A 24723-nucleotide genomic window follows, 5' to 3' on the forward strand; every position below is an offset into this window, starting at 1 on the left:
TTGTTTTTATCTCTTTTCATCAATATTTTAAGAAGACAGCAGACCTATTTCAACATGAGAATGTATAAAGAAAAATATATTTGCATATAAAAGTAAATTAGTAATGAAAATAATTGTATATTTTATGGTGCAAATATATCTAGAATGGTCCTGCCAACATTACAATGAAAGAAAGAAAGAAAGAAAGAAAGAAAGAAAGAAAGAAAGAAAGAAAGAAAGAATGAATAAAAGAAAGAATGAATGAAAGAAAGAAAGCCAGGTGTATGGTCATCACTAACATTTTTCATTGGCACAACTCATATACTCAGCTCTGATGCTGATCTTTCAAATGTGGCACCATTTGTTTTACCATTCATTGCCAAAAAACGTTGTCATAACAATGAAATTATCCACCAAACACATTTTTTTTCCTTCTCATTGCAATCAGTTGTATCATTCATGAATGGAAATCTTTTTTTTAAAATAAAAACATTGTGTCATTGGTGGTTTAAAGGTCCCATAATATACATCTTTTCAGGTCTGGCAACATTGTATTCAAAGTGTATTGCCCCAAATCCAGCTTTGGTCCAGAATTTCAACCAGTCTAAAAGTCCATCTTGTGAGCTCTACTGAGAACAGGCTGTTTCCGTGTTTGTACCTTTAAATACGAATGAGCCGTGTCTGTGTACCAGTGGCATTTGCTAAAAGAAAAAATGTTGCCGCCTCATAACTCCTTTTATAGCAAAGCCCATCTCCCTGTGGGAGGGTCAAGATGAGTATCCACTACCAGAGGGAGGGGTTAATTCCCCATGTGATGTCATGAAGGGAGAATCTCTGATTTGTTTGTATGAGCACATGTTTGCTAAAAGGTGGAGCAAGCAAGTAAGTGAGATGAGACTTTCTTCACTTATCAGTGTTAGAAAACCATTATATGAAGACTATTTTGCATAATATTGGACCTTTGACATGAACCTATAAATGAGGCATCAGGCATGTTTCTTACTTCGACAATGCAGGGAGAAAAAACACATGGACATATTTTCAGTTCCCTTTTGGATTTTGATGAATTTTGTGTGTCATGTCTACAGACACAAGAGGTCTAAATACACATTATTTAATCAAAATCTATTGAATATTTTGACCAATGTATTTAGCCAATTATATTACACCCAAAGCCTGAATGCAATGTTTTATTATAGCTGTTAATTTGACTAATACTAGTTAATGGTGACAGTGTAGCTTTTCCCTGGCATTCTAGTTTCCTCCCATGTTACAAAGACATATTCTTCAGGATGATTTATATTTTTAAATGAACTGTTGTGTGTGAGGTAGAGCTGTGCAAACACAATATAGTTTTTCTTTTTTTTTCCCCCTCCCATCACCTGAATCTGTAGTTCCCACCTGCAGTGCTGCAGGAGTGGAACAGTTTGTTTGTCATTTCTATGGTGGTAACATCTGCCTTGTGGTCACCAAGTATGAGATTATTAGTTTTGTGACTCAGTTAACATATTTCAATACATTTTTTACAACACACAGTAAGTGCAATTACTTTTCTTTTTTCCCCCACAAACCTAGAATTCTGTTATTTTGAATTTGCAAGGAATTAATACATAGTACAGGGAAATATAATTGGCTAGAATGGTGTCTCCTAATCGTTGGATAATCCAGAACTGGATATACCTTTTGTAAAATGCTGGTTTTAGATAAGACAGAGCCACACTATGGTGTAGTAACATTAAGGCTTTGGGACCTCTCTGCCTGTTCTCGCATTTGTTTTTCCTATATAATTCTGTTGATTTCTTCAAAAGAGACTGTTTGACGTGAAGTTGTGACTCGAACTTGTCTGTCAGTGTAGAAACAGGAGTGTGTGATTGTCTCTCTGTGTTTGCCTTATGAAGGCTCGTGACCTGTCCAGGGTATAAACTGCATTAACCCATAGTCAGAAGCTGCACTGTGATCTTACATAATGTGGTGTAGAAGACAGATGGATGTGAATCTTTTGAAAGAGTTGAAGTAACGTGGAGCTTGACATCTAAATAGAGACTTTGATGCAGACTTTTCCATGGAGACGATGGACAGATCTATAGAAATCAACATATTTTCGCTCACCTTTTCCGCTGCACAGAACCCCGTCTGAGGTCTCACAAAGCTCCTTGCTCTCCACATCACTCATGCCACAGGACCTGGCGAACTGGCACCGCTTACCGAACCAGCCCTCTTCACAAATGCACCGTCCGCACGAACAGTAACCGTGACCTGGCGGCGGAGGGCAGAAGGGCCTTCATTTTAAAAAAGACAGAATATGGGGCATGGCCATGAGACAACACAAGAAATAAAAGGAAGTTTTTAAAAAGTCAAGAGAAACGCTGGTGGAGAGAAAAAAAAAAGACAGCAATAAAGAATATGAACACGGAGGGTTGACAGTGCAGACATCGAACCTTGACACTAATAGGCAGTACAAGGAGGCAGAGCTGCAGGAAGATGAGAGAGATGCGGGGAGCTTATTGTATTTTCCCCCAGGGACATGAAAGGAGCTGTCATCACTGGTCTTGTACTGTCCTTAATAAATCTCAAGCACTTCAGAGGGAGAGATGAAAAACAAAGAATTGCAATGGCAGACAAAAACGGCCTCTCTTGCACACACTCACACACACACCAGAAACCATGGTAGTTTAATTGGTTGACAGAGTCGGTTGGGTGCTGGGATGCCTTAATAGCTGTTAGCATCCGTGTAGTTTTAACAAGCAAGATCAAATTCATGCTCGTCATCTCCAGTGAGACCACCAGCTCTCTGAGTGTAGATCAATATAATTCTTATGTAGAGGCAGTTGCATCATTGATTGATTCCTTTATGTTCACATCTGGTAACAGACGGTAGGTTGAAGAGGCGGTAACAAGCAGAAGATTTGTCTCTCATTTCCATCATGGTAAATCTATACTGTCTTGCTGGAAATTGTTTGATATAGAGACTTATTGATGGAATCTGACGGCCGTTCAACACAGTTTTCATTCGATTTGACTGCTTTTCAATGCGGCACAAATTCAATTTGTATTTACACTTTGACAATGCAAATACATCGTTAAACTCCTGTGTCAAAATCATGCACCAAAAACTGAATAGTATTTTGAATAGATTTGCGACAGCAACAAATTGAATTTGCTACCGATATATAACTTTAGATGTTTTTAGTAATCTGATTGACTTGTTAGTTCATCCGGAATAAACTCACAACATCCAATGTAAAGTGGTTCTCCTCGGCATCAAATAGTTGCCACACTCGGGTATAGACCAATCCAGGCAGAAAAACAATTATTTCTCTCTCTTTCTCCTTACAGTCAAATTCCTTAAATGTTTGTTGTTGGGTTTTTTTCTTAGTTGGAAGTATAATGAGAAATAGTGAAGTAAAGATGCATTAATGTGGAAGTTGAGCGACGTTATAAAGGAAACTAGCGTTGTGTGTCACACAGTGGAGTGGCAGCAATGGCAGGCCATGCATGGCTACCTCAATCAGCCAGCTTGGAAGAGCAGTTAATTGCTTTGGAGGAACAGCAACATAGTCCTCATTCAATTAGTCTGCACCTGCCTCTCACAGAGCAAGCATTGTACATCAGCATTTAGACATGCACTGTGAAGGGGAGGCGATTGTGAAATTGGTGTTCAGCCCAGCAAAGATTGGCAGCGTAAGCAGAGCGCGTCTGATGAAGGCTAAGTATTCTTAATCACAGGGAAACAATGTGACAGCATGAGCACTGTGACGAAGGCAGAGGAATAAGTGAGGGACCGGAGACGAGTTACACTATTTCGTACGTGAAAATGTTATCTTTATTCATAGTTGTCCTTCAACAATGAAAAGTCATAGTCAATACTGCTGTGATGAATGCCACCCCACACTCGTACACTGCAGTGTTATTCCCTGTGGAAATGACCTCTTTCAGCAGGATGATGACTCCTCTCACTGAGAAAAAAAAATGCCTTCAGTAGTTCGAGGAATACGACAAGACAATGTTATGTGTTAGCAGATTTCAATCCAACCGAGCATCTTTCGGATGTTTCTGAAAAATGAGTCAGTCTTTCTAAGACACTTTCAGTGGTCTTTGTAGACTTCTCATCTCCACAGCTCAGTGTCTGCAGATAATTGGGTTGGTGGTCTTAATGGTGTGGATGATCAGTGTGTAAACCGGAGCAATGGCTACATTAAAACCACGCTTCTTGCCTCCATGGACTTAGTAATTATTGTGTTGAATCAGTTTTGGTTGAGTGCACATTAATAAAAATAATCTTTAATGTTGCCATCAAGGCAGATGTTAACTGGAAAGACAGAAAGCAAGGAAGCAGAGCCGAGTCCTACAAACTGTCTGAACACTAATGCCATGCTCGTTTCTAGTAAGGGTTCACATAATTATTGTGCAAAGTACACAATAAAGTAAAGACTTGGCTCTTCTTATAACAAAAGTACTTGGGAAAAAAATCCAGCAGATGTTAAAATATCTGGTATACAGTATCAATTCAATGTGCATAGTGCTAAATCGTCACTGTATTGTTAACACTATGATAGTCAAAAGGCTAATAAATACATCGACAGTAATAAATGTTGTATATCGAAGCTTAAAATCCAACAGGGAGGCATTATTACCTTCACGATCATTAATCCCCGAATTATTGTGTCCATGAATTACCAGGAAACCCAATCAAGACAATGATTGTGATTCCTTTTTCTTTTTTCAACATAACATTCTTCACATTCCTTATAAGAAACATGTGAAAAACAATCACTTGAGACTGAACTGAGAACTTTTTCTATGAAAACACACATAATTCCATCAAAATCCAGAATTGAATTTGTTGTGAGGGTCAATGAAAATTCTATACTAAAATGTTTTTTTTCAAAAAGAGCTTTATTATAAACCCAAAGGTGGTACAGTACAACAGCTCTGAACTTTCTATAATGATTTAGTATATATTTCATGTTTTCTGTTGACTATCTCTTGTTGAAGGTATTTTGACTTCCAGCTCGTTTGCCTTCTATGTGCCAATTACAGAAAGTGTGTTTGTCGGTGTCAGTTGGTCTTATTACTTGCGTCCATGTCTCTTATTGTTCCTCGCATTGTTGTTTCTTGATTTTTGCCTGATTTCTTGTTTTAGCTCAAGTTTAAGCTCTTTGTTCTTACAGGTGACTATACTGGATTGTCTTATTTTTGCTTTTGGTTCTCCAGTTCTTTTGCTGTTACAAAAGCATCAAACTAGCAGCAGAAGAGGTACCTGTATTTGTATTGTGACTGAATCACAACATAGACATCATTCACCATGCAAAACATTAAGAAGTGTAGATTGTATGTTGTAACATCCAGGGGACAGTGACAGGACTGTACCATTGCCTGTGACGTTTTCTACAACCCCCTCACTATAAAGCTCCTTTATATCTGATCCCCCACTTTTCGCTGGGATTGCAGTTTAGAGCGTCCCTCGGTTCTTAAAAACACCAAATCGCTTCCTCCAGCCTGAGTACACACACTTAATTGTCAGCCTCACAGCGTGTGTGGGTGTCGAGGGGTGGGTGTGTGCCACATGAGTTTTTGTTTGTTTGTGTGTTTGACTGTGTTGGTGTTTGGTGCTGCGACAGACTCTTCCCAGAAGTTTCATGGAGAAATGTCTGGAGACAGCCTAGGATGCAATGAGTGCCAGTAACCCATTCACATAAACACTGCATCCCTCTTTAAAAAAGAGAAATGTGCCCTCAGATGCTGCAATGCACCACTTACTCGAAATGGCGCGACCCACAGGAACATAAAAAAAGAACCACACACACACACACACACACACACACACACACACACACACACACACACACACACACACACACACACACACACACACACACACACACACACACACACACACACACACACACACACACACACACACACACATTGAAAGTGTATGTAACAGCAGGGACACTGATCACATTCAATGTGTCATTTTTTAACACTGGTTCCACACTCTAAGCCTGACATAAACATAAAAGTAAGTGTCACCTATGAAGAGGGCAAAATGTCATCTGGATTCACCTCATAAAGAAAAAAATTCTGCAACAATGGTTTCAACATTGCTTTTCTTGGAACACTATCATTTACTTTATTGCACATTTCAGATCTCAGATCTCCACTGAAGGCTGCAATGTGCGCATTGAGAAATATCAAATGTCAATTGTGCCTCTTATGTCTCATTGTGATTCATCCATTACAATGGCTCTGGCGAAATTCCTTAGATTAAGCCCACAAGACTTCCAGAGACCTCAAACAGTAGTTTCAAAGGCTTAAAGCAATTTCCCACAAATTAGGCTCGAGGGTTTTTAGAGGGTTCTTTGGATATCAATGATGGGATCTCCAAATGTATCCACATGCCATTGGCATAGTATCAAAGTGTGCGTGCGTGCGTGCGTGCGTGCGTGCGTGCTCAGGGTGCCACAAAGCAAAGATAACAGTATCCCAGTCGATGGAATTATAAGCACCATGACTTGATCTAAGCAACTGAGAGGCTCCTTTTCTCCAAATGTTTAACACATAGCACTGGCTCTTGTGTAAAAACCTTATTGTAGTCTTGAAGTTACAGTATATCCTTCTGATAGGATTTGTGTAATCTAAATTGTTAAATTTAACTACGTCCTACTTGATTATATTTTAGATGATGTAATAGATTGAAGAGCTGTGTTTTCTTTCATGTAGCTTTGATAATATCATTCTGTGTTAATTTTATGTTTCTAAATTCACCATTTCTAACAGGAAAACCGTAGTTTATGTTGACTACTGTGTAACTCCTGCTACATGCACTGCAGTAACAACAAAAATTGTTTCTCCAGATAATAACAGGGTGAATTAAGTGAAGAGGCTCACCGATAAAGGTTAAGAGTTACCTGCCTCTGATCACTTTGAAGTGAGTAGTTTAACTAACAAAGTGATGTTGTAAGCAAAGTGTGAAACCAATGCTTGTGCCCACTCTACTGAATAGTGAGCTGCTCCTTTTGTGAAGGGTTTAAAGCAGAGGACAAACTCTCCCTCTGTACTAAAGTGAGAAATTAAGTGATCTCTGTCGCCGAGATACTGCTGATATAGTGAGGATTGTGACCCATCCGATTAAGTTGATTACTTCATGTTCACCACAAACAAACCAACATGGAAATTATACTATTTCTAGTTAATCATCCTCCTGGAAATAACATCCTAAGCTCACAGTACTGTAGTAAATGCTCCTGCTTCTGCATAATGCTAGTCATTGTGTTTTTTGTCGTAAATCATTTGCAAAACCTACGCAAATTGAAACATGCAGTTTATCAGCCTATTCGTTTAGTTTCAGTGTCATAACATGCAATCCCCACCTTCTTCGAACTGTTAATTCTGTGAAATATGTCATTATTCCCACACTTGAATCTATGAAAGTGTCCCTTTGTTTGAGCAATCCAAACATATCTTTGGGTAAAAAAACAAAACAAATAAAAAAAGACAATTGCAGGTGGTGTGACGAACTGGAAGTACTGTTGAGTAAGTCTATTGTCTATGCTGAAAACGAGCAGTGTCTAACTGGTAGAGAGGCTGCATGGAAAACATTTCTGCTTCTCCACACAGGAACACGGATGTTAAAACTCAAACTCACCATCTGGACTGTTTATCACCACATTCTGTCAATCAAGCTTCTCTTACTGACATAACTTGCTGAGGGCAGTGCACATGAGGGTGTGTGTGTGTGTGTGTGTGTGCTCTCACCTCCGCAGACCTCCCCACCGATGTCCTCGCACTGACGATCGTCACACTCGCAGTTTTTGCCATGAACACGACTGTCCCCAGGTGGGTGGCAGGTACACTGACCACACTGACACTGACCTAGAAAAACAGAGATGTTTTCTCAGCTCTGGGCTGGTACAGTTGTGTTTTACACAGTTTCCTGTTTATGTTTCTATTCCTGAAGTGCTGTGCGAGCTCTCGCTTTTTATCCAAACCCGGGAGCTTGATTTGCATACCACTAGTTTTAAACTCAGTCTACCTGACAACACTCCCTCTCGTCACATAATTTCAAATGTAAATCACTCACTCCAATAAACACCCATAAGGGGAACACACTCACACACACATCTCAAGATGCTGCTATCCCACTTCAATCAGCAAGCTGCCGGTGAAGAAGGCCACGGGGGAGGTTAGCGAGCACGCATGCCGGCTAATGGTGAAGCTCATTAGAAAGACATCATCTATTCTGAACTATGGTTGGAGGTGTGCAGCATACCTGCCTATTGATCATTCCACCACTCTGCTCAGAGCTCTATTAATTATGTGCAGAGGGTAGGCTACAAAACTGCAGAGACTTATCAGTCATATTTACTTAAATACCCTCTATTAAGCATTTAAACGGGGTATGCTCACTTCATAATGGTTCTTGATGTATTATGATGAATGCTAACACAGGAACATTTTGATAGTCATCAAATACGTAAAGTCAGAAAATATATTTTCTTAAATATAAACTGAATGACTTAAGAAGCGCAAGGTTTGACTTAGGAACAAAATTCAAAGATAATATTAGCATTACTTTATTTTTGTTTTCTGTCAATCCTTCAAATCACATTTTCATTTAATTAATGATGAAATCAACCTCAACAGGACCTCCCGACTTCTTTATACAGATTAGTACCTCTTATGCCCACAGACATCACAGCGTTTACACAAGCTCTGTAGTTGGAGAAGTTAGATAAAATAAAAGTTTATTGCACTTTATAGAAAGGTGAACATGTCATTTGGCTCAGCTGTAATGTTTGGGCACATCAAATATTGCACAGAGTACTTGCATACTTTCTTTAAAAATATTTGATTGGCCTCCTACAAAAAAAAAAAAAAAACATATGTTGGGTTTATTTCTGGTGAATATGGCATTCTGTCTATCACTTGAACACTTTGTTGGTGCTGTAACATTACACAGATTACTTCAATACGAGTACCATCTTTATGCGTAGAGAGAAACTCCAAACTGCCTGGCTACCACGTGTTGATTCATTCCTATCATCAACATTCTGGTGACTCTATTAAACCGTTCTGACATGGCAGGCAGAAAGACAATATTTAGACCAAAGTGTCAGCGTTTTGTAGGCCCGAGTACACAAGAATTACTCAATAACTACAAGTTTTACTCCAAACACTGCAGGTGACAAACACAGCAGTAGTCATTGAGGCGTGACTCCTTTGCCATTTCACTTCAACATAAAACCACCACTGACATAAAAATACAAAATCGAATGAAGACCTTCAGTGTAATATATTCTTTTCCACAAGTTGGATGTCGTCTATCATTTGGCATTATGGTTCAGGATGTAAATCTGTTGGTCAATTGGCCTCTTGTATCCTCCCATAGTTTTAAACGTTTACACATTCATCTACAAATCAATCCCTAGACTGTTCCCATCATACCTGCCTACTTTTACAGGCCACTATCTCCTTCACTGTCTTGTCTGTACATTCAAAGTTTAGCAACAATGCATTTTCCTACAAAGTTCTCTCAACATGCAACTCATCAATAATTTTAAACTGTTGTTGGATTTGTTCTTTTATTGAAGAATGTGATTTGAAATATGTTGTTCTTTATTTATGTGACTGGTTGTCTTTATATGTGGGGCAGGTCTCACTTGAGAATGAGATAATCAGAGTAAATAAATGTCAATAAAAATGACAGGAGTACTTTTAAACAGTATTATCGGTCGTATCTTTTGTTGCATTGCACAAAGCAGTGCATTAGTAAATAACAGCAACACAGTCTATCATACATTTTAATAGATGCATCCATATGGCTCACAATGGGGGCCTTTAAATAATGTTTTCAATATGTTCATCTTGACACAAAAGTTTTATGTTACATACTCCAGCTGAGTTGTGTTTTTGTCTTCCTCGTGGTAAGTCGTGCAACAGTGTCACTGAGGTTGCTGTACCGTTTTAATACTGTGCTTTACTGACAAAGGAGAAGGACACCCACAGCTGGTTACCTTTTAAATGTTCCTATTCACTAGCGCTGCAGACAAAAGACACCCAGAAGGGCTAACAAGTAGGTAACCTGCCCACAAAGAAAAATAACAGCACAAAGGGAATTTCCCAGCTCAGCGAAGACAGATGGTTAAAAACACAGCATGCTGAGTGCTTCTCTTTCTCTTTTCTCCTGTTTTTTATTGAGCTGTGCGTCCTTGTTCACAATCATTATTCACTCTGAGTGTTTTCCTTGTTTGTACCCCTGCAGGGTACATTTTGTTTTTAGTGCCACTCCATAACACTTAAAAACATATCCATAATGTGTATGTTTTCCGCCTTTATCTTGCGATGACTCACTGAGTGAAATTGCTGGCGTTTAATAGTGCAGAACATGAATTTAGAAGACAGCGGCACGACTGGCGGCGTCACCCGATGTGGTCCAAATCACGTCAACGTCACTTCTGATGACCACACACACACACACACACACACACACACACACACACACACACACACACACACACACACACACACACACACACACACACACACACACACACACACACACACACACACACACTCTTGTTGCTTCAAATACGTCAGCCCTGCCTTGAGCACTCAGTTACCCGGGCAACCCGTGATAGCATAATACCCCTGCTTTATTGATTACCCGAGCAGTTGTCAAACCATTCACACCAGAGCGTACATGCATGTCTGTGTGTTAATGTTTCATTTGTTTGAGTTTAACAGCATTTTAATCCCAATCAGCAAACACAAGCTTGAAGCAATTATGGACGACATTTTGCGCAACTGGCCACAAACGTGCGTACAGACCAGAACAGGTGAATGCGTGGAAAAATATAGTAACATCAGCACTTTCAGTAAGAAGAGTTGAAGACTCAGACATGCTACATTTAACACAGGTAGAGTTGGAATTATCTGCTCAAAACATTAATATGGACGAATGCTTGAGCAGCAGGATGACAGTCAATCATTTCAACGTCTACATTTCCCACAATAAAACATGGAAACAGCTGACTAAGCAAGTTTGGTGACAAATGTAAAATCGATCCACATAGCTATTTTAATGGTGGGCTGCAAAATGCATGGATTTGTATGTAATTTGGATGAAGTGAAGCTATCTCTGTTAGGTATTTTAGTATTGAGACCTGACCTGGGGATTGTGGATCAGTTCCAGTCCTTTAATTACCATGTGTGGCTGCAAAGAAGACAGTGAGAAGTTATGAATCAAGATAAAGTTTGAGTGAATGATGCATGTAATTCTTTTGGATTATTGAGATTGTGTTTGAGGCTGTAAGTTTATACATGTCCAATTACCGCTTGAAGTGGTAAGAATTGTTCTCCCATAAAATTGTCCATCCATAGTAAAAGAAAAATGATTGATGCACAATCAAGAGATTCCTGGACCAAATACAAAGAACGATATAAAAGCTTGTCTGATGCTGAGCAGGAAGAATATCATTGCATTAAGAGGCATACTAACATTGAGTAGCATTGACTTGTAGTCTGTGCCTCAGCAGCAGTGCTGACTTGGCACATGGAACCTCGGGAATATTAATTGTCTAACCTTGATCTAGATGGTGTCACATTTTCCTCATTTTCAGTGAAGTGGTCTGAGCACATTGAAAATGAATAACCATTGTCATGGTGAAATGAATACCAAAACCGTGCTGCAGTGCCTGATCTGCATAAACAGGACCACAGCTGTGACACTCCTCTCACCATAGAGCTGTGAAACTAACACGCAGACAAAAGTGCAAAAATACTCTTGCGTTGCATCAAGATTAGTCCTTCTTCCATCTTTGTACCTGGAGACAAAACAGAGCTCCTTGAATCTACAATGCATTGAGGTTGCGATGTGGATATCTGTTTTACATCAGAATCTAAAGAGTGGCCACAACTAAACTTTGATTTTGTTTGTCCAAAGGAGGCATCTCATCCAACAGCACATAGTATTAACAGGATAACAAAACCCTTGGTCGTCATGTGTAACACTACTTTTTTTCTCTTTGGATTTGATTTTCTAGAATCCACCATCGCAGTTAATATTATAAATTCATCCGAATGACGGCTCCTTCTGTGCTCCTCCTGTACTGTGAATGAAAGCATTACCCATCCAATAAGATGTATGCAATGGCCACCGCAAACAAATGCTGATATTAGTATGACAACATAGTCTATTTAGTCTATATGTTTAGCTATAACGGGAGAGGATTTTGTTTCAAAGTTAAATACAGGTATTAATGCCCAGATGTTAAACATCTGGTTAAGCAAGGCCATGCCTCAGTGGTGGGATACTGGAGCACTGTAGTGCAAAAGGTATGCGCTATTAAATATTAACAATCACACACATAGTTAATGTCTACTACAGGCCAGTCTTCAGAGAAGAAAGGAATCCCAGGAATCAACAGAAAGATATTGAAAGCAGGTGTTTCCTTGAGGAAATACCACAGTAGAAAGAATGTGCTATCCACCAGCGCCTTGTCTCCATCTCTCAGATAGAAAGGCTCTGAAGCTGCTGTTTCAAATTTCAAGGCTTTTCCGCTCAGGCTGCCATCTGCACCCGCCGCATTCATCCATGCCTAAGTGATTTTCTACGTCTGTCTCCTTCAGTTTCTCTCTCTCTCTCTCTCTCTCTCTCTCTCTCTCTCTCTCTCTCTCTCTCTCTCTCTCTCTGTCTCTCACCCGGCTTCCTGTCTGCCTTTTTTTCTTTTTTCGTTTGCATATTTTGCCACCAAAGCGATGCAACAAGCTCACTCCTTTCAAAATCCTGTGATTTCTCAAACACTAAACCAAGCGGGCAGTCACTGGAAAAGACAGCTAATAGAAACACACATGCCACCAGAAACAGTGAGATGCTGTTCTGACAAATCCCGTTTCCTCAGATCATCTGAACAGCAGTGTAGGGCGACACATTATTTACTAATTACAGAGGAGAAGCAGACATAATGAATTTACATGAAGTGCAGTGAAGGATTTCAACATAGAATATAGTTGTCGTGAGTGCGTGATAGAAACTCCTCGAAAAACTGTGTTTTATTTCAAGTCTTTATCACAGTTTTCTCTTTCAGGCACACGAACAGGACTTTTTTTTTTTGTATTTCAGAACTGCTCTCGGTGATAGAAATAAGCACTTTAAACTGTCACTTAATGGAATAAAAAAAATATATGTACTGTTTTTAAAGGGGAGAATTCATGGATCCTGTTAATTGTTCGTTTGCAGAGAGTAATTTAAAGTTCCATTTTGTTGCAGCATTTGGAGATAATTTAAAGGTACTGCTGGAGGAATTAAAGCTAATTAACTCTCCCAGCGCAAGTTAATCTTTGCTGGTTCATTATGTAAGGGGGGAAGGCAGCAAAATGTGTCTGCAGCCCTGTTGTTGTGGCCGTAGTTTAAGGCTGTGAAAAATCAAAGCCTGACACAAAACCTCATGAATAGTTGATATATTAAAGAGTACCAAATGGTCCTACTATAATTGTGTGCATTTTCTGCTTTTCTTCCACCGCTAGGCCATGCAGGTGTTTACTTTTTAATGTGGTTATCACAATGGTAGCGGCTTTTGCTAAATCTGGTTGTAGGTGTCTGATCCCACCGGTGTGAGGGAGGAAAATCCATGGCCACTACAATAACAAGATTTCACATATCCTCTATTTTCATTTGGAGCACTGGCGAGTTGAGAAGCTGTGAATTCCCTACCGACTTCCCCCACAGTCAAATGAAACATGAAATCAATGCTTCACATTAACCCCTGACAAATCCTGAGAGCCCTGAGACCGAGCAGATTGTGTCCTTGCAGCATCGCCCACCACCAACTGCATTATTATGTTGAATCACTGAGACCAGAAGAATACAGGAGGCTTTACTGTACCTATTCCTGAAGTACAGAGACACTAACAGGCATTCCTCTGAAATCTACAACAGTGGTCAGGCCACAATGAATGGAGTAAAAGAGTGCTGAACAATGGCCTATATAGAGCTGTAAGGCTGATTGATTAAAGCTGCTGCATTGGTGTAAAATGTGGGTACAAGAGATCCCTCTGAAGACACTCCTTTGACTTATTAACAAATGGCCAGAGCTCATGTTTGAACAATGTAGGAAGTCATCGACTGTATTGGAATATAGAATGTGACTATTGTGCATTGTGAACAATATTTCTTCTGTTCCAGTGGCAGCACGTTGTATTGGTTTGGAGATCGCATGCTTCTTTTTAAATTGCTATTACATGTGACTGTACGTATTTAAAATGTAGTGGACTGACCACCTTAATCCTATGTTGGATAGGTAGAATTTTAAAAAGGCTTTTCAAATAATTGTCTGTCTTTCTTACAATTACTCAATATATCATGAAGTTGACTCTTCTCAACAGTAGTCGGACATTATTCTCATGGGGTTTTTTTCTACCTCTAATTTTATGTGCTGGAATGAAGAAGAAAAAAGGTGTGATGATTGAACATATTGAATGAAAATCAGTGTTCACATACATCCATTGATAAACAAAGCAGATGATAGCTGTTCTTTAATTACTAATCTTGTCACTGGATTTAATTACACATAGTTTGAACATCTGCAACACCTAATATGAGAATTACAGGCATTTGACAGGAAACCAGTCCAGCCAACTTAAACTCACCGATTAATGCAACATGTAAGTCTTTGGACTGAGACAGTAAGTTGGAGTACAATGACAAATCTATTCCTGCACAAGAAGAACATCCAAACTCCAAACAGAAAGTCTGAGGCAGTGCTAACCGCCTCACAGCAGTGCTGCCTGGGGAACACATGGGGAATGATGAGGAATACTGAAATTACTTTGAATGAAGGACTTCATATCAGATAATGATTTGCTCCCAATGAGCGAGTTGGAAATGCTATATTGATGAAATATTAGGTCATTTATTATTCATATGGATCACTCCCCATGAGCGACTTCTGATTAACGCCAATGGAGTCATTCATTCATCTTTACTTAATCACTTGTTACTTTTTTTGGGAACCTCAAAAAAAATGGAACATTTCAAGTTGGAGATAAAAAGAAATTTTAAAAAAAAAAGCTTTCCAAAGTTTACTAAAAATATACCTGCTCTGAGTGAGTAGTTCTCTCTTGTTTGCTTGCACGGTGGAGGTATTTCATCTCCAATGACGACAAATATCTGTCAGCTCGCTGTCCCTTTTCAATCTTTGTGGTTCAAAGACTTGCTCTTTTACTTAAAAGTAAGATAGAGAGTTTTATTACAGCTCGGCTGCAGTGGGGTACGTTTGTTTTTGGGGTTTTTTGTCTCCACAATGGTGTGATTCTTACATCACGTAATTAGTTCTATTGTAATTCAAATGAATCTACATATTTGCTACATGTGGCCAGAGGCCACTGTGCTGTAAAGATTAAGCAGCACAGTCTTGCAAAAAGTAGGTAATTTGTTTCTCTCTGTGTTGACTGAGGAACTTTGGGTTATGTGTATTTGTAGAAGCTTAGTGTAATCTTAATTAATGGTTTGCACGCTGATGATGTAGGAGTCGGCAAGTTAATGGTCTCACAGCATGATTTACCTCTCTATGATCCCTTAATATCTTTTTTTATGCCTCCTTACTGGTGAAAGCCAAAGGCCAGCGGTGCACTATGTTTGCCTTGTGTGTCCACTTAATACTCATAAGAATTTCTCAGTGGCATTTTCAAGAAATTATGTCTGCACACATGTTAAAGTGTACATTTTGCACACGTGTTTACTCTCACTCAAGGATTTGGTTTCTCTGCTTGAAGTTTAAACAATCTCAATGTAAGGTTGTGTTCACTCTTGTGAAGTACAGACATACATATGTAGTAAAGTTGAAGGAAAATAATTAGTTATCAATTATGAATTTACCATTAATGCACTATAGTTCATTTGAGGACTTACCAATCTGATTGATTTAGTGGACAAGTTCACAAGCAGGCTGCACATACTACTTAAGATGACAATAATTAATGTCACATCTCCCCAGATTATGTGTCAGGTTTCCTCATGTTTCATGTACTGTTTCCTGTTTTGTTTTGAAATCACTCACCTCTGTCTCTGTTTCAGGTTTGTCTCCCTATTTTGTGTTCCTCACCTCATGTTTTCAATTAACCAATGATCTTCTCCTTCTGTGTACTCCCATCGTTGTGTCCACCTTTGTCTTGTCTTGTCTGAGAGTATTTAGTCAATGTTCTCCCTTCCTCCTGTGCCAGTTCGTATGTCGTCGTCACTACGTCCCAGCGGTTTCCTGTCTGACTCCCTATGTTGCCGACCTCAGCTCTGTTAGTGGATTTTCTCCTTTTCTCACCTTTGGATACCTCTGCCTGAATAAAACCCTTGAACTGTCCTCCTGCCTCAAGTCCTGCATTTGGGTCTTCCCGTCTGTGCCAAGTTCTTGACAATTAATACACCCTGAATCGAACAGTAATACTTGACTGCCTTTCGACAAAATCACATTTACTAAATTGCAATCCATTTATACAGTGCTCAGCCATGACACTGTAACCACCTAATATCATGTGGATCTTCGCTTTTTGCTGCACTATACACAAGAAACTGATATTCAAACACCTTTCAAACAGAAATGGCTGTAATTCCTGCAGCAGCTGGTCTTTTAGATCAGATGATTCATTTTCAACATCTATCAAAGAGCCTTGACTGCTCATACCATGACATCAGTTCACCACTTTTACCCAGTTCACTACTTTTGACACTGAGCACATCAGAGACCTCAAACACCCCACAAGAGCAGCAATTTTGGAGATGCTCTCACCTCATTGATTTGTCAGCAAATTGAATCAGCACATCTTTCCTACTTTTAACACATCAATGTGAAAAATGAACTTTGAACGTGCTACTTAATTGGTTTAAGTCATAACCGCTTCATAAATATTACCAAACAAAGGTCATTTCTCTGATCTTGATTGACCTCAATATTAGATTATGAATCATGGTACTAGTGCAAACATTTCTTGAATAGAAGTAGCAAAGCATCATAGCTTGTATAGTCTGTTGGGTTTCTAAACCTCATAAATATATAATGCTACCGATCCTTCAACTCAGTATCATCCATCAACTGGCTCAAGGGTGCATGACTGAGACAAGTATAACCTGGACCTTTTTTGTTTGTTTGCACAACTGTTGGCTCAGTATTTGCACCTAATATTGGTACTAAGCCTCACATTTAGTCACGAGAACAAGGTTCCTCTGTCCAGAAGGGCTGCTAATGAAGCATACAGAGGACTATAATAAATCTCGACACATCGACCCACTGCCTGTTCTACTGAGAGAGTTGGCACATCCACAGCTTACATTATTGCAATTGAAAAGTTCCCCTTAATCTATCTGAAGCGTCTACAACATTTGTAACTACACATCACAAAAAAATCGAAGAGTACACACCATATTGCTCCGTTAGATTGATGCATAACAATGATGTGTATGATACGAAAGACAAAAGATGGATGATTGCTGATTAAGCTCACGATTTGCTCAGAAGACATCTTCCAGCCTGATTGCTGGGTCACACTAATCATTCCCAAGTCCTCTTAGGGATGAACAAAGAGACTATAGGCTTACTGCAGTAACCATGGCAACGGAAAGACCAGGTACCTCGTCCAAAGCAGGGCAAAGTGGACGTTCCTCTGCACTTCTTTAAACTGCTGTCCAAAGACAGGGAGCAGGACAGCGGGTGTTCGCACTTTTTCCCGGACCATCCATCCTTGCAGTCACATCTGCCACAGTTACACTGGCCATGACCTGCCAGCAGGGTCAAAGAAGAGTTACAACCGTAAGTTAAACAAAGTGGAAGCTTAGGGCAAGATACAAGTTGGGAAGCTCGAAAAGAAAAACAGGGGTGTTTTAATAATTTTGAAACCAAATTTCCGAGTATAACAAATCGCAGGCACCATGGGGGCATTAGATATACTGTATTTTGGTCAGTGGGATCAATTTCTTTACTAACAAAGTTGCATCATTGTCATAGTAGTAAATGGAAAAGTGTTGCTGGTTTTGGCTTCATGAACGAATCTCCAGATACTGGCTAATGACAATATATTGTGCAGTCGCCTCTCACATTTAATTGCTCTCAGTGGTTTATTCACTTGAAAGTAAGGAGTAACTGTACGTGTAAGATATAAATCTTATATAGATATAAATCTTTTCAAAATGACAAATACTATCAGAAACATTCTGGATTGATTATTGCTGGTGAACATGATTTCTTCCAAAATCATTTTTCTAACCTGAGCAGAAGTCATCTGTGTATCGGTCGTAAGTCGCATGGCAGTTCCTCTCGTCGCACTCACAGGTGTCACCGTGAATGTCTCCCCAGTCACCAGAGGGATCGACGTCATAGCAGTTACACTCTCCACACACACAGGTACCTAAAAAACACAGCCAACAAAGCCCAATTTATATATATATTTTTTTGTTTTTGGTGGTACATAACATTTAAGACTAAACCAAGTGCATATCATCCAGGGATATTTATTTTTTAACATAGATTATTGCAGAACATTTGAGAATATATGCTTCTATTAAATACTGCTCCTCTCCTCCATCCATGTCTGTGTTTCTTCTTTTTGTCATTTGTTTTGCATTTCAGCCAGAACATCAGCTGAGGAGCAGCCAGTGGAAATCCCATTTTCTCTTATCGGCAGCGACAGAGCTTGGGGAACCCCAGGGGATCCGGGCCAGCTGGCAAGCCTGTGGGCTATGGCTGGCGCTTGTCTGGCCCCTGGCCTTAGATTCAGTCTCCCTCACTACCCTGAAGTCCTGGATTAATAGACCCATGCACTTTTATGTCTGCCTCAAATGTCACAGCAGAGATTCACCGGAGCAGGTTACGGCACCTCCGCTGTTATTGTTTATAAATGATTCACATAAACACAGAATATTAGGCATTCAACATTTTGAATTTAAGCCACAGGGTGGAGTAGTGGTTAGCACAGCCGGGGGATTGACAGTTTGATTCTGGGCTTGGGGGTCTCTCTGAACAGTTTACATGTTATCCCTGTGCATGCACGGGTACTCCGGTTCCTCAAACCATTCAGAAATATGAACTTGGGATTAAATAGTGGCTCCAAAAATTCCTGTTTATCCCAGATGTAACCTGCCTTTACCTACTTATATTACAGCGGGATCAGCTCCATCAACCTGAAAGCCCGAGCTGGATAAAGCAGGTACAGAAGATATATTTCTATAAGCAACATCCATCTCTAACCAAAGGGCAGAGCAACCCCGACCTGTCAGAGGGAAAAAGTTTTGATCAAGAAGAAATCTTATATACAATGTATGCATGAATTTAGCCTCTGGCTTTGTGTGTCCCAGCCAGTGGATCATTATCTCTGCTGTGGAAGCCAGGTGAACTAAATAGACAGGCAGGTTAAGAGTTAGCAGGAATCAAAAAGAATAATCCATTGGATGCTGTCAGTCAAATCATACTGAGATTTTTTTTTCAAAGTGCAAGCAGGATATTAACATTGCTGTTGAACAAAGCAAAAAAGAGAAAGAAGACAGTTTCATACAAGACCTCTCACCTCAGCACATCACAGGAGGATGACATTAAATCAACCTTATATAATGTAATCATTTCCCTTTGTCTTTAATCACCGGGAATTATCTTCACAGTACTTTTGTGCAGGATTAATTCTGGTTAAAATGGTTGCATGTCACCAAGGGATAGGAACTGAGAAGTGTTCCCATTATAATCACCACCAATTCTTAGATCTCATTTAGCACCTTAATGGAGCAGATTCGATTGAGGTTCAAATGAGTTGGTGCATTTTAGCAGTTTAGAAACAGGTGGCAAATAGCCAATTTGGCAAGGTGCTGCATTTGTGCTATTTCCAGCATGCAAAACAGTACTGACAACAGTATACCCCATAAATATGTACGAGTTACATGCAGCTGCTTCGATCATGCATAAATACCACACGTTTGTTGATCATTGAAAATCACCTCATATATGTTGTAACATTAGATTCTTTAAACAACACCATGTGACTGAGACTAAACAACATCACTAAAAAGCTGTACATGAAGTGACATAAGGCTGCACAGAGGAGTTGTGATTAGAGCTCTTGTTTCACAGTGGTTTTAGTCCAGTTGAGTCTATTTTTGGGTGAAGTTTCTGTGCAATTTCCTCTGAGTACTTCGATTTCCTTCCACAGTCCAAAAACTCTTTGAGGTTAACTGGTCACTCTAAATTGCCCATAAGTGTGGATGTGAGTGTGTGGTTGTCTGTCTCTATGTGTTTGCCCTTTGATGGACTGGAGACCTGTGCACAGATTACCCCGCCTTTACCCAAAGTCCGCTGACATCAGCTTCAGAAAATGGACTCAGACTTGTGATTTACACAAAAGAGTTGCACAGGTTTGAGACATATTATCATCACTCTAAGGATCTGAGGTAACAACAAAAAAAACTGGTGTTTAAACAAACTTTACATAAGGTAGGTTAGAATAAACCATGGCTCTTTATAAGCTCCCTTCAACTGCAGTCACATTTAAAAGAGTTTCCCAGTTGTCCTTTATGAAAAAGAGCAGTGAAATGATGGTACTTCACGGACATTGTTTTTTCATGCTGTGTCAGTTGTGCGTTTAACCACAAACCACAGCTCTCTGATAGGGCACCATCTATGTAACCTACTATTTCACCCTGCCACTTAGCCCACCCTTAGCCAGTCCACTGTAATTAATTTCCAAGAGGTTTACTGAAGTCCCGCTGGATCACTTCAGCCAGGTTGGTTAAGCTTTTTTCCCTGACTCCCTGTTCGCCAACCTCTAGTGGTTTTTAGGATTTTTTTTTTTTTTTTTTTTTTTTTTTAGGCAGCCTATTCTCCTTGTTTCTTATTTCTTGTTGGGATTATTTCATTATTCACATCTACCCTACCCTTTCAGTTTCAAAGGTAAAAGGAAAAAGTGACTCTATTTCATCTGTGACAGTCAAATGAAAAAAATACACCTTGACCGAGAGTTCCCTTGTTACACATGCTGGCCTATAAAATAACCTTAATCACCCAGCTTCACACCAAAAATAATTTTACATTGCAAGGAAGAGACCTCACATTCCTTTTCAATTTCGTTTAAAAATTGATGCAAACTGTAATTTGTCTGTGATAACTCAGCTCTGATTATATAGAGTGGTGAATGGCTCTGTTTGTTTTTTTCTTTTTTGTTCTGAATGTGTCTGCTATGCAATCCCATACTGACCGATAAACACTGTAATCAAATCAAACTTCATCATGACGTATGTTTACTTCTTCTTATAAAGAAACAGTAGTATGAAATTCACCACATTGTCTGATCAATTCCAAAATACAAATGTTGTGAATGCATTGTGATATTTATACCCTGAATATTTGAATTGTGTCACTTCATTATTCTAATGGCGCAAATGACCCCCGTTGATTAGAGAATGAGGTACCTTCCCTTTCACTATGCATACTTTTTTCTATATATCATATAATTTTGTAAATGTGGGTTTAGAAAAAACAAACAACTATACATCACATGTGTAAATATTATACTAATACAAAAAAATGTAGTGTCTTTTCCTTGTATTTGTCCTCTGAGCAAGCGGACAGGAAATTACTTTAACCTGATTTGTTATGTTTGTTTCCTGCTTCCAAGCAACATGAATCTCAGAAATTATTATTATGATCCATCTGAAACTGTGCAGAAGAGCATGGAAATATCCCGCCCCTCCATAAAAAGCTGCCTCGTGTTTAATAGCTGACAATAGATATCAACATAATGGTTGAAAAAGAAAAATCCCACATGGGTCAACAATAACATTATGGCAACCTGACGAATATTGTGTGGTCTGCTTCGATCGAGGCATCGACTCCACAACACCGCTGAAGATGGGCTGTTGTATCTGGTAGATGCCAACAGCAGATCCTTTCAGTTGTCAGGTGATGAATCAGACAAATAGATTGAGATCTGCAGATGTGTAGAACTGGAGGCTAAGTCCACCCCTTGGAGTGATTGTTGTGTTCCTTAAACCATTCCAAATCCATTTTTGTTTCATGACAAGGTGCATTATCCTGCTGAGGGAGCCTGCCGCTGTCAAGGAATATAATTTCCATGTAAGGGCGTGCATGCTCTATGCTTTGGCAGGTGATATATATCAGAGTAACATTTACACGAATGGTGGAGCACTGCCCGAATTGTCATACTTGCTCCATTGACTTGTCATTTACTCTTAATCTAAATGTTCCCTTTGGCATCCATATGATGGAAAAGAAGTGATTTATCAGACCAGGAGATGCTCCTATTTTCTGTGATGCTCACACGGCCACTGTTGGATACTTGTGGAAATGGGTCAGCCGGAGAACCCTGGCTGCTCTGCAACTATACAGCCCCAAACAAAACAAACTGGTTTATGCAGCAATAAAAGCTACAGTCGGTCATCTGTTGGACTGGACCCTGTGGGCCAGCCTGTGCTCCTCATGGGCATCAATGAGCCTTGGCCGTCCATTAATCAGTTGGTGGCTCAGTGCTTTTCATTTCTTGAACCAGTTTAATAGATATTGACGACTGCAGAGCAGAAAAAACAACAAGAGGTGCAGTCTTGGGGATGCTGGCCCATTCATCTCACTATCCCAGTTTATGATGTGTCGGCCTCATTTAACCACTTGCTTACCCATTTATTATGCACTTAACTTCAACTTTGAGGACAAAATGTTTACCTCGTGCCAAATATTTAATACCCAATACCAAGAAAAATATTGACTCCCTAATTCAGTAGTCTTCATCTTACGGCTTATTTCTGTAAAGCATGCATTTTCCATTATATATGATCAGAGCACACCATTTGCTCCAGGCTGTCATAATTAAATCAAACAGGAGGATTAACCAGGCACTATATACTCAAGTGGGTAAACATACCTCTGTTGCTGCAAATTTTGCCATCTGGGGATGTGCACCTCCGCTTGCTTTCCCATGGGCTGATGTCACACTGGAACTCACATTTGTCTCCATGCCAACCAGCAGCACAGTAGCAGTTTCCACAGTAACACTGGCCATGGCCTGGAAGCAAAAACACATGCAACAGCTGCTGAGTGAACCTCTGATCCAATGAAAGCCTGATAGTCATTTATACAGACTACTACTCAGCCTCGCTCAGCATATTCAGGTTAAAGTACCTAGTTTTTCAGTTGATTATGTTCATATATATTATTCTTGAATTACATTTTTATGTCTTCTATTGGGAAAAATATTATGTATCAAATCCATACATTGAGGTCGGTGGGAAAGCTAGTGTTAAATTATGACAAAAGCAATAGTGGTTGAATGCACTTGAAAGGCCATAAATTTAATTGAAATTGAAGTTACACTGTTGAGGTTTACTTTTTTGGGGGGTTTTTGACCAGCTTGTTAGTTTGATGATAATATCTGGATGACTTCCATGTGGTCTGACAGCAGGTAAGCAATTTGGAGTACCAGTCCTTCAATTTAATATAAAACAGAAATAATCTAATTGGTTGGGCAGCTGCAAACATAAAATATCAAAGAGTAAAGAATAAACACATTTAGACAGTCGTTGAATGAATATGATGAATAGAATTCACATTTTATTTTACACAAAAGACTAAAGACTTAGTCAGCAACTGCTTGGCATACCTCCACAAACCTCTCCTGTATCGTCATCCAGACACTCGCTGTCATCACACTCGCAGAAACGTCCAATCACCAAACCCCTGTTGTCCTTATTGTTACACATGCAACTCCCACAGTGGCAGGTTCCTATGAAAAAACAGAGTTGAAGTCTAGTTATGTAATCCGATTGTGATTGTGAGCAGAGTAGTTGGTTCCAGATGAAAATATTTGTACATATTTGTATATACTACAGCATATGATGAAGAAACCAGAGGAACATGGCTGTAAATTTAGTGACAACATGTCTAGACTGGTAGCTCGTGTGTGTGTGTGTGTGTGTGTGTGTGTGTGTGTGTGTGTGTGTGTGTGTGTGTGTGTGTGTGTGTGTGTGTGTGTGCGTGTGCGTGTGCGTGCGTGCATGTTTACATGCTTGCTATGGCAGCATAAGGTGAGACAGCTACATGCAGTGAATACATTTGCATTTCTACAAACTCAAACAGGCCACAAGAGCACTTACACACACCCACACACATGCACAAACACACAAATACAAGTTTATCCTTCATTTGCCTGAAGTCAGACCAGTGGTGAGGTTAAACCCAGTTGGGTGAGGGACTGGCAGTGTGTCGAAAGCAACTTAAAACCCAGGCAGGACCTCACAGTATGCATCAAGCTTTCACAAATGTGTGGCCTGAAATGAATTGGGAGTTGACATAACGCCATTATAAACTCAAAATGCCCCAATAATGTCCCAGTTGTTATGAAATCTACTTGGTTTCTTTAAAAAAAAAAGGGTGGGGTCGAAGAAAAGTCCTTTGACATTTGACAAGTTGTTTCACTATGATGTAATTTCATGTTTTGGTCAGTAACGTATTTTCAAATAAATGGTCACTCATACAAATTCACAGATTTCATAATCTCAGATTTTCAAAAGCATTCGCTCATTGCTGATAAAGAAATTGTTCATTATGTTGCAATATTATTTGCAAATGAAGAATACATTCTGCGACTGAGCTAAAGTTATACAATAACAGTCTAAAGAACGGTGTGTATATTTACAGTAGTGAGAAAAAGAAATAGTTTGAAAATTACTTTACTGTGCAAAATTACTTTGTTTGATTGGCCACAAGT

At 39.5% G+C, this 24723-nt stretch overlaps 1 protein-coding gene across 1 annotated transcript in view; it reads right to left on the reverse strand.

Moving 5' to 3' along the window:
* itgbl1 (integrin, beta-like 1) overlaps positions 1–24723 on the reverse strand; it is a 43872-nt gene that overhangs the window by 5093 nt on the left and 14056 nt on the right. Inside the window, exons 4-9 of the mRNA XM_080497862.1 lie at positions 23617–23739; positions 22882–23022; positions 18232–18372; positions 17600–17746; positions 7738–7854; positions 2089–2235 (exon numbers count right to left, since the gene is read on the reverse strand). Of these exons, the coding sequence (XP_080353988.1) occupies positions 2089–2235; positions 7738–7854; positions 17600–17746; positions 18232–18372; positions 22882–23022; positions 23617–23739 (816 nt within the window). The remainder of the gene's footprint in view (positions 1–2088; positions 2236–7737; positions 7855–17599; positions 17747–18231; positions 18373–22881; positions 23023–23616; positions 23740–24723) is intronic.

Source organism: Blennius ocellaris (assembly GCF_963422515.1).
Source record: "Blennius ocellaris genome assembly, chromosome: 6".
Lineage (NCBI taxonomy): Eukaryota > Metazoa > Chordata > Actinopteri > Blenniiformes > Blenniidae > Blennius > Blennius ocellaris.